Raw genomic sequence first — 11,806 nt, forward strand, 5'->3', positions numbered from 1 at the left:
TAAAAATTTTAAATTTATTTACGCTAATTTTAAACATTCATTGTGTTTTTTAATTAACATTGCACAAAATATTATTTAAATACTTTAATAATTCAAATCAACTGAATAAATATGTTTTGCAATAAATTATTTAAATTATTTTATTGACTTTTCATATAAACAAAATGTTCATATGTAAAGTTTTATAAAAAAAATTAATTATGTATGACGCACAGTCATTTATAAATGATAAATGTCATAATAAGGATGTTAAAAAATAGAACAAGGTTTAGTTTGTATCCATTTATTTACTGGTAACAACGATTTTTTACTACACAATTATACATTTATTATCAACTAATTATTTTTTGGCATATAGGTAACTGTGGTAGCTGTTACAAACTGGAATATATACAAGTAGCTACATAAAGTAAATAAATAATTTAATATAAATACGGTATTTACATAAAGCATTTCTACAAGTTCGTACACTATATATTTGCACATGAGACAACCTCAAAAACCAACCAATATGTACATTAAAGCAAAAAGGAAATAAATAAAACAAATACAGCGTTCACAATCCTCGTTAAACGAGACACGAATTTACAAGTTGCACAACGGCCCATCATCACCTTAACGCCTACGCACTGACGAAACCTCATACCAAACCCGACATCGGGGGCCTGTTCACCGGACTGGCGGGCAAATTGTGCACGGCCGCGGCGACGGCGGCCTGATGGTGGTAGTACAAGGAACTGGGATAGCCCGCCGTGCTGACGACGGGTGCACCGCCGCTGGGCGGCTCCCTGCTCGCCTCCAACGGATGGTGCAGACTCAAGGGATGGTTCTGGTCGAAGGGGTGGCGCATCGACGTGTTGGCCGACTCGTGGTACAGTATTGGCACCCGCACCAGACGTTGGGCCGCGTGGGCCATGTTGGCCGCCTCCAGTTCGGCGGCCAGTTGCCGTTTCCACTTGTTCCTGCGGTTCTGAAACCAGATTTTGACCTGGGTCTCGGTCAGGTGGAGGCTGGCCGCCAGGCCGGCCCGTTCGGACGACGACAGGTACCGCTTCATGTCGAACGTCGACTCCAGTTGGAACACTTGAGATCGGGAGAACACCGTTCTGGTTTTCTTTTTCCGTTTGTTCGCCAACGAACTGCCCGGACTCAGGCTGGAGCTGTTCACTTTCTTGTCCTTGTCGTTGTCGTAGTCGCTCTCGTCGTCCTCGATCTCCTCGTCGATGACCATGTTCTCCGAGTCCCTGTACGGCGACTTGGATCGCATGTAGGATTGGTCCAGGAACGCGGGATGGGAGGTGGGCAGGCCGCCGTGGTGCGAGGGGCTGCTGGCCGGCGATCTTTGGTGGTCCGATGGGGATGATGGTCTGGACGAGCGGCTCGTCTCTGTGTTGTTGGTGGTGTTGTGGTGGTCGCGTGGCGAGGCCGGAGGCGATGGCTCGTCATTTGTGGAACCGCCTGAAATATCAAAAGTTCATTAAAAAATCAGAATCATGGTTTTAATCAGCACAACGATGAGAGTTTTCGGGGTTATTATTATCATATTTATTGAGTATCATCCGTCAAATTGTAACTTTATATTATTTTCGGATCAACATTTTTTCAATTTTGCCACGAATTGTTTTGTAAATTGGCCCAATTTTATTTTTATTTTGTTGATTATCACCATCTTTTGTAATGGTTGAGTATCGGTGCAAATAAATTTTGTTATACTAATTTTTATTCGTGTTGAAACGAAAAAATAAAAAAAAGATTATGAAAATAAAAGAATTTATATCTTGATTAAGTTAAATTTATTTTGACTTTTGAATAGTTTTATGTAATAAAATTAACAAACGATTTTTTAATTCGTTTTTTAAATATAAATTGTTTCAATTAAAAATCTCTGCTGAAAAAAAATTAAATTAAAATTTATTCTGTTTTTTATTTATTTTGATTGGCTTCCAATAAGTTAAATATTAAATTAATGTAAAAAAATAACAATATTCTTTTTTGATTTGTTTTATGAATACAGGAATATAAATTGTATTAATTAAATATTGGTTCTGAAAAAAATAAATTAAAACTTATTTTGTTTATTAAAAATTGATTTTAAACAATATGTATGTAATGTAATAATGTAATGAAATTACAAGAGTTCATTAAAAAATCAGAATCATCGAAAATACTAAATTAATATTTAAGTTTATATGAAAAAATATTGTGATTTAAATGTTTCTTCTTGTGTTAAGTAGAATGTTAAAGCTTTAAATTTTATCCGGAATATACTTTTATAATTTATTTTAATTTGACCACTCTTTAAAGTATGTATGTTGTTGTATAAATTGAGGTAAAATAATCATGTTTAAACTGAATTATTTACTTAACATAAAGCTTAATAACATAAAATTTAACGTAAGTAATTAAAGATTTGTAGTGTTTTCAAATATATAACTTGGGAAACAGTGTTGAAAGTACTTTAAAGAAGGTTCCTTCAAATTTAATCACTTTAACAAATTCTTCTAATGCTTTGAAGAATATTAAAGCTTAAAAAATAATCCAGAACACATTTTTATAATTTATTTTATTTTAACCTGCCTTTAAAGTGTGTTGAAAATAAATTGAGGAAAAATAATCTTGTTTAAACTAAATTATATTATTTTACATATAATAATTTAAAAAATTAAGTAATTAACAATTTGTATTATTTTCAAATATACAACTTAGAAAATACTTAGAATTGAAGGTATTTTAAAGAAGGTCCTTTCAACCACCTCTTACCTTCTGAAGAATGTTAAAGCTACTAGTGCCTTTAAAGTATGTTTAAAATAAATTTAGTTAAAATAATGATGTTTAAGCTAAATTATTTTTTAACATGAACAAATTTAAAAAAATAAGTAATAAGTAATTAGTGTTTTCATATATATATAACTTGGAAAATACATAGATTTGAAAGTAATTTAAAGAAGATCCTTTCAAATTTGACCAGACAGATTATGGTTTGAACATTTCTTTTCGTATTTTGAAGAAAAAATATCCACAACATAATTTATTTTATTTTGATCTGCCTTTAAAGTATGTTTAAAATAAATTGAGGCAAAATATAAAATAATCTTGTTTAAACTAAATTATTTTTGTATGCATAGCTTAATAAGAAGCAAATTTAAAAAAAGTAAGTAATTAAGTATATGTAGTGATTTCAAATATAAAACTTGGAGAAATCTTAGTTCTTCAAATTTAACTACTAACTTTATTTTAAATTTAAATATTAAAAAATGAGTAATAAAGGATTTGCAGTATTTGTACTACATGGAAAATACTTTTTAATTTAAAAACACATATAGTTTGAAGACTTTTTCTTGTGCTTTATTTCTTCTATTTCAACAACTTATTCACGGTGTTCTAAGAATGAAATCTTCTTCAGCTTATTTATTTACATTCAAACAGGCAATCAAATTGACTGTCCAAGCCTTAAAAGTGCCTCATTTTTAGGGAAATACAATTAACCATAATAAAATTTGGTTGGGAAACACAACACCGTTTAGCGTTTCTTTTTTTTTTCGGATTGAGGACGCGTTTCGGCAGCACCGTTCCACCTCGACACGTAACCGGCTTCGCGAAGCCCCACGCCTCAAGTTTGTGTCAAATCGTCGGTAAGCCCTAGTAGTGCGGATCGACGGCTACGTCGAAACAGCAAGCAATCCTCCCCGTCGAACAATAAAAACGGACCGTGCTCCTTAATCAGCTTTTGGCCAGGATTAAACTTGATTACGCAATTCGTTTTTAAAGACGGCTTTGAAGACGTGCAAGTGCGACGGCAATTTGCTGCAATTAGATCGCTTTCGACGATTGCGATTGTGTGTGTTGTGTGTGTCGGGGTTTCTATCGGGAGTAATTGCGCCGAATTGAATTGGCCGGTCGGCTTTTTGATTTTTGCCATTTTTTTTTTTTTTTTCAAATCGTATTTTAAGTGAATCGATATTCGAAATGCTGGTAAAAATTCCGCAGATTAATTACGGCGAAATAAATAAAAAAAAAAAAAAATCGGGGGCTTTTTGTTGACATGAATTGGTTCGTAATTTGGCTTTGGTCGGGCCGTTTATCGGTAAAAATCAAAATTAATTAAAAAAAAGTTCCCGCTGCGATGCAAAACATTATTCGATACGGTCGACGGGTAAAATTGATTGTTTTTAATCGGTCGTCGGACCGTAATGCGAAACGTACCGTTCGGACTGGGTTTTTCCAGGGGAATTTGCGACGGTATCCTGCCCCAATACCAGGGCAAAGTTCTCGGGTCGGAACCGCCGCCGCATAGTGCCGCGTATCTACTGCTCGCCGCCGCCAGGGCGCCGAAATGGGACATCAATCCTAATCTGTAACAGAAAGACATAGTTGTAAAGACTGAGGAAAAAACTCTTCATTTTTTATTGTGAATAAAATCTATATTCATTTTTTTTTCATAATATGAATTAGAATTTAGCAATTGTTGGTTTAAATTAAATTAAATTTAAAGGATTAGTTGACCAACAAATAATCCTTCCTGTGATTTGTGACTTAATGGTTATAAGTGAATAATAAGAACTAGAGTTGAGAATAACCGGATTATATCAGTAACAGACTATTCACTCGAATAACAACTAATCGCTTATTTAAGTTACTTTTCATACGATTGATGTTAATCGTCAGTTGGTTTTCATTAATGAGGAAATTAGCCGACTAATAAATAGGTTATGTGACAAAATTGATGACTAACAACTAACCAAACAAGTAATAAAAATCACTAGTATATAAATATATTATTCGGGATTTTTAAATAACCTGACTTGTGACTTCTATGTGGTAACTGATGATGATTTATGAGAACTAGAGTTGGGAATAGCTGGATTATATCAATAACTAGCTATTTACTCGAGTAACAACTAATTAGTCTATTTAAATCAATTGAATACATGATACTGGTCAATTCTATTAATGTTTATTTAAGTTACATTTCATACGACTGATGTTAATTGTCAATCGAAAAATCCAATTTCATTAATGAGGAGATTAGTCGACTGATAAATATTTTATTATATGGTTTTTAAAATAACCTGAATAAATAGGTTATGTGACAAGATCATGACTAACAACTAACCAAACAAGTGATATATATATATATATATATATATATATATATATATATATATATATATATATTATTCTATATTTTGAAATAATCTGACTTGTGTTTTCTAGTTATGACTGATGATGAAACTGATTTATGAGAAGAGTTGGATTATATCAATAACCGACTATTCACTCGAATAACAACTAAGTGAATAACCAACTGACTAATAGAATTTATGATAACTGAAAGAAACTGACGATATAATTCAAGAATGAAAACTATGACTTGACTGAAATTAGTCGTAAAAATAATATATGTGTCGAGTATCCAATTTGTTCGGTTTACGCATCCACCATTATTTAAAAAATGCTTTGGGCAAATTGATTATGTGTAAAATTTGTATGAAAATCTATAATAAAATTTATATTAAAATTCATACCAATTAAAATATTTGAAAATAAACCAATTGAAATGCATGTATGTTAAAAATGTTAAAACAATTGTTGATAGACAAACTCATAATGTAAAATATATTAATTAAACTGTTATTCATGTCGGAATAAAAACCTTTAAAAATATTTTAATTTTATTAATAAAATGTTATTAATAAAAAGTTAATTTTTATGAATAGATATCGAGACGAAAAATGTGTTAATATTAAAAAAATAAGTTGATAGACAAACTCATAATGTAAAATATATTAATTAAACTGTTGTTCATGTCGGAATATAAACCTTTAAAAATATTTTAATTTTATCAATAAAATGTTATTAATAAAAGATAATTTTTATGAATAGATATCGAGACGAAAAGTGTGTTAATATTAAAAAAATAAGTAAGTAAATGAAACTCGATACGGAGAAACCTCATAAAATATTTAAAAATATTTTAATTTTATCAATAAAATGTTATTAATAAAAAGTTAATTTTTATGAACAGATATCGAGACGAAAAGTGTGTTAATATTAAAAAATTAAGTAAGTAAATGTGACAGTTCCTTAGAACTGAAACCCGATGCGGAGAAACCTCATAAAATCGGTCGCCGTCTATTTGTAAATCAATAACCGGAATAATATCGATAGTTGTTGCTTGTTGTTACATCGCAGTGGAATCACCCGACGATTCGTTGATCGATACAACGTAAATTCCCTGCGGCAATCTGCTGCGAACTAAAGTCGATCTCGCATTAAATTTGCATCAACTTAAGTGTTTTTCGTCGAGGAGAGACAGGCCCGAACTTGAACAGCGGAACGAGATTTTGAGACTTCCGCCGAATTCCCTAAGAAGCTTAAGGAACCTGTTTAAGTGGCCCGATATCGGCTACATGATCAGCAAATAACGTTCGATGTACAGTTTTGTGTTTCATTAATATTTAGAGGCGCCTAGCTTGCTCCGCTCACTCCCACTTGTTTATTTCTGCACTTCCGGCTAGAGAATATCTCGTAAAACGGATGTATGAGAAGTATACACGCTTATACGTACTAACAACTTCTTGTTTACTTTGAATATTCAAAAAAAATCAACCAATCAAAAGAAATTATTACTTTAATAGTTTATTTTATATTTACTGAAACATGACATGAATTAAATTTATATTATTTTAGTTAAAAAGGTATAATTAATATGACATAAAAAATTTCACAATTTACAAAATACTTCTTTGAATTAATATGAAGATCTTTATAAAAAAATAACCAAACCACAACAAAATTTTAGCACAAAATTTTATAAATTATTTTAGTTTCAAAATAAAATGTGAATTACCAAATATTTCAATGTCTACATTTGATAAAAATATCAAATAAAATTCTCTATAAAAGTAAATGAAGAATGAATTTATTTTCTAATAATTTTTTTATGTTTTAGATTCTACATTATGTTATCAAAAACTATTCAAATATTATTATTTAAAAAATATTCCAATAATATGTCAGTAAAATCTAATTTAAAGTTAAACTTCTAATATCAAATAATACAAGAAGAATATTTTATAATATTTGAAAGAAAATTTATGAATTAATAATTTAAATTTGATAATAGATTCTAAAAATACATCTCATAGTTCAACAAATTAGATTTTATATCATAATATATTTTAATTAATATTTATTTAAAAAGAGTAATAAAATTTTAAAATTTTTCTAGGACCTAATTTTATATAAAATAAAATCATATTTCAGTAAAATGCTGAAATTAAAATTAAAAACAAATTAAATTTATTAAAAACAGAAACGTAATATTCTTATTTATAGAATTATATATATGATGATTTAATAATAATTTGAAAAAATGTATTAAATCAATTAAAACATAAGAATTAAATTCGTCTTGTTAATACGATAAGATTATAAACACAAAAACAAAACTGAACACAAGAATCATTTTAGGATAAAAGTATAAAAACGAAAGAGGCTCAACGGAATTTTTTTTAATAAAAAAGAAACACAAAAATTGTCTTGGAATAACCCTCGTGTCGGTTATGTTAATAATTTAAGGAGTTTAAAATCTCCCTTAAAATGGCCGTTTTCCCCCCAGCAAAGTAAAAAACTTTCGCAACGGCGAACTCCCAAGACCCGAAGAAGTCGAATATAATTACTTTTAAACCGATATGCTAATTATTATCAAGCGTTCTTAGAAAATTAGTCGTTACAGTAATTGGTCATAAAGTAATGGAGGTTTTTGGGGGGCGCCGCTGCATCCGGTTCGTAATTATAAAATTAATTAATGCCGATTTAATATTGTGATCAGGCACACATTCGCATACACTGAATACATGTAATAATTGAAAATCGCTCGAAATTAAAACAAACTAATATTAAAATTTCAGTATACATTACGTTATGGCAAAAAAGATGCACGGTCGTATTTTAAATTAAATTTAATATGTCGAACGAAAAGCGCATTCCCCATTTACAACTGCTAATTAAAAACATTAATTCAAATAATTTGTTTTATAAATATTTTCCATGCGTAATTTATTAAAATACGGGGCAGTGGCGTTTTTGTCGGTCGACGAATAAATTCATTTGTTTTAATTTATTTTCCATGTTGAAATTCGTACCAATGAAATACAAATCATTATATTTATTGAAATACAAAATATTATAAACGACCGGAGTCGAATCAAGCCAATAATTATGTGCAGACATTGTGCAAAACACCGGGATTTATTCCAGAGTCGGGGTAAAACGGGGATTTCGGAAACAAAGAGACGTTAAGCAGGTAAGATGGATAAGTAGACGTATGACGGGATCATCTCCTTCTAATCGGTTCGAACATCTCGACATCCATTGGATCCGTGTTCCTCAGTCGAGGATGAAACAATCCTGGAGGGCTTCTGTCTGTATCGGCCGAAACTAAGATATCGTCCTCTTTGGTGAGGCAATTTAGGGTGAAATTTAAGTTATTTGGATGTTACTTAGAGGCGTTCACAACTCTTTGCCTTTTCTTTGTGTCATTTCTATGTTATCTTAAATACAAATTAAATAAATCCTTTTCAATTTCAAGTTTTATAATCATTATTATATTATTTTTTTTGTACATTTTGAGATGATGAGATTAGAAGAAAAAATATCCATCCATTTAACCAATAATAAAATATAATAATAAATAAATTAGGGTCTCATACATTTATAAGTCTATTTATTAATTTCTTGGGGATTACTAATTTTTCAGTTAATTAACCATGATTTATTTTAGGTATTTAGGGTGAATATTCTATAAATATAAGGAATAATTTAAGGATATTAATCAGATATTTTTAGACAAAGTAATTACACATTTTTAAAAATATTTTCATTTGTTTTACATTAAAAAAAAAATACATTTATTTATATATATTTTAATATTAATATTTTAAACTAATATGTTTAGTTATAAAAATATATGTATTGCAAACAAATGTGCAAAATTTACTTAATTATTAAAAACATATATATGTTTTTAATTTTGTATTTGAAAATTTTTAAAGTTTTAAAAATATTATTGTAAATTTTATTAACAAAATTGTCTTAAAATATAATAAAATCATTTAAATCAAATATTTAAACTAAATTTAATATTTGTAAATCTAAAAATGTATTTATTTATGTTTTAATTATTTTTCTTGAAATACATATAATATAATTTAATAATATAATATAATTTAATAAATTAATTGAAACCTAACACTGGTGACAATTATTTCTTTATTATTTCTTTGTGCATGTTATGTATTTTTCTGTAAAGATTTTATTAAGATTTATTTAAGTTGAGTTTAGAAATTAAATAGCATTTTTTTATATTTTAATAAATATAATTTTTAAGATATTTTTATTTTGTTCTGTTAAAAAAGATTATTTCTGTTTCTTTTAACATTAATATTTTACAATAGTATTTTATAATTAAAGAAATATATATATTTTTAATTTTAATATTTTAATATTAAAATATGTGTATATTTTTATTCTGTAATTTAATTTTGATAAAAATTTGTTAGTGTTTAAAATATTATTGTGAGAAAATAGTATTATGAAAAGTAAAGTAAAAGTAAAATATTTCCTCAAAAGTAATATTTTTGTTTATTTAAGTTCAACTTTAATTTATTATGTCAAATAAGAATGTATAATAATTTTTATTATCATTATATTTATATTTTATAATTGTAATAATAATTTGAGAGAAAATTGTGTTAAAAAAATTAAAATAGGATAAAAACATTCTAACCAAATATTAAAACTAAATATCTTATTTGGAAATAGACATAGTTAAAATAAATTAATTAAAACATTGGATACAAATATTTTTTCATTATTTTCGTTGTTTTAAGAGTATTATTATAATAATTTTAGTTAATATTAATCTTGATTTTTTTTATTTATAAAAGATTTAAAAATCTTATTATGGTAGAAAATTGTGTTGAATAGATTAAAATAGGATAAAAATATACAAACCCAATATTTACACAATTTTTTTTGTTTTAGAAATTTGACTCGGAAAATATTTGTTATATTGTTTTTCTATGTAAATTTTTTATATATATTTCTTTCCTGAACTAAACCAATTTTAAACATTAATATATACTTTTTATTAATTTAGATCCAGAAAAGGAAAATTGTGTCTGAAGCTATGTAATCTCTAGAAATTGTTATTAAAATTTACAAATTTTTACGTACGTAAATATGATAATTTTTTTTCAATTTATTAACGAATATGGTCAGATTTTAATAATTTAAAATCAACGATTATTTTAATAAATTTTGACTTCGACTTAAATCCAATAATTAGCTATAAAGCTAAGATTAGCTGGCTAGCTTGTTTGATTTAGTTACATATTAGAACTGGTTGCTTGTTGCGATTACTTTTAAATTTCTATTAATTTTGTTGAAGTTTTGCTTTAATTCTCTAAGTGACTGTTTTTTCCATTTCAACTAAAGGAGAAATACAAGAAGCAACAGTCGAATTACCTTGACAAAACGGCATTGTCCGAAGTGGCCGACAGCCCGTTGTCGATGACGTTCTGTCCGGCGAAGCCGTTCTTCCTCGCCGACGGCTCGTTCCTCGAGAGGATACTCGAGATCGAAAAATTGGTCGAGGCACCGGAGCTCTTCTGCGTCGCCGACGACTTCGACGACAGCTCCTTCTCGTTCTTCTCCTCATCGTCGCTCGTCTTGATCACCGGGAAACACGTGATATTCTGGCCGCGGTTCAGGATCCGGTAGCCGTCCGGCTCCGGCGAATTGTTCCTGCTGCTCGACTCCGGACTCGAGACCACATTAACTTCGATGTCGCGTACCGGCGAACTCATTTCTACAAAGTTTATTTACGTCGGTCTTTGGTTACCAGTCGGTCGCATCAAACACTGCACACTACGTAGACAACAAAGTCGCACCGGACACACAGCACCTAACCGAAAAAAAATGCCGCGAACGGGAACCGCGTGTCGGACCCCCAAAAATAGATTATAAAATATCCGGCGGGCCGTTAGATTGCCTATGACGGAGTATCGTCCGTAAGTGCTTAGATTGTGGCTCGTAGGGCGAAAAGGGCGGCGAAAATGTGGACACACCCTCTCGGCCGCCAGATACACACCCCTAACTTTACCTGACGGCGTCGCTCTCCGTCGCGCCCGTCCGCCACGTCCGACCACCCTCTCGCTCGCACCCTTAACGGTTTTATGTTAAGAACCTCGTTACAGGAATTTTACACATTCCGCTATGTGCAATTCACTCGGATGCCGTCTTCTTCCTCATAAGCCGGTCCTCTTTGTTGCCCGTCTACCGACTTATCACCCCTAAAGTGTCGTTTCTTGGTACTCGATTTCGTCCTGGATGGGCTTACGTGTGTTTACAAATAAGTTTTTTTTTTTTTTCTTTCTTTTAATCTGTTTTCACGACGGCACCGCAATATCGGCGGATCTGGTTGAATTAGCTAATTTGTGTTTGCGTTTGATTATTTGGTATTTTTGTGATTGTCGCCTCGGCTCCAATTGGAAATCAATTTATATAGTGAAGACCGAAAATTTATTTTCTAAATTAACTAATATTTAAATACATAATTTTATTTATTCGGTCCTGAAATTTTATGCAATTCTCTTTTAGTTAGAATAATAAAAAATCATAACAAATATCGTTTTTAATAATTTTTAAAAGTGTAATGGTTTTTAATTAATTTATATGTATTAACATATGTAATTATATTTATAATATTTTTTTTAATATAAAGAAATATTGTAAGTAACAT

At 29.7% G+C, this 11,806-nt stretch overlaps 1 protein-coding gene across 1 annotated transcript; it reads right to left on the minus strand.

The window, feature by feature from the left end:
* Positions 1 to 308: 308 nt before the first annotated feature.
* Positions 309 to 11,183, minus strand: LOC109596189 (homeobox protein Hmx). Its single transcript, XM_020011687.2, has 3 exons — positions 10,531 to 11,183; positions 4,204 to 4,352; positions 309 to 1,458 (listed from the first exon to the last, which is right to left on the minus strand). The coding sequence occupies exons 1-3, from the start codon at positions 10,869 to 10,871 to the stop codon at positions 641 to 643; spliced, it is 1,308 nt and encodes a 435-aa protein (XP_019867246.1). The 5' UTR covers positions 10,872 to 11,183; the 3' UTR covers positions 309 to 640.
* Positions 11,184 to 11,806: the final 623 nt, after the last annotated feature.

Source organism: Aethina tumida, chromosome 5, assembly GCF_024364675.1.
Source record: "Aethina tumida isolate Nest 87 chromosome 5, icAetTumi1.1, whole genome shotgun sequence".
In the NCBI taxonomy this organism is placed as follows: Eukaryota; Metazoa; Arthropoda; class Insecta; order Coleoptera; family Nitidulidae; genus Aethina; species Aethina tumida.

Bases quoted from the DNA above. Each gene is read 5' to 3' on its own strand.
- LOC109596189 (XM_020011687.2), bottom strand. From the start codon at position 10,871: ATGAGTTCGCCGGTACGCGACATCGAAGTTAATGTGGTCTCGAGTCCG. The intron at 4,353-10,530 runs GTAATTCGACTG...TTTCTGTTACAG, and splicing joins GACAATGCCGTTTTGTCAAG to ATTAGGATTGATGTCCCATT. The intron at 1,459-4,203 runs GTACGTTTCGCA...TTGATATTTCAG, and splicing joins GGAAAAACCCAGTCCGAACG to GCGGTTCCACAAATGACGAG.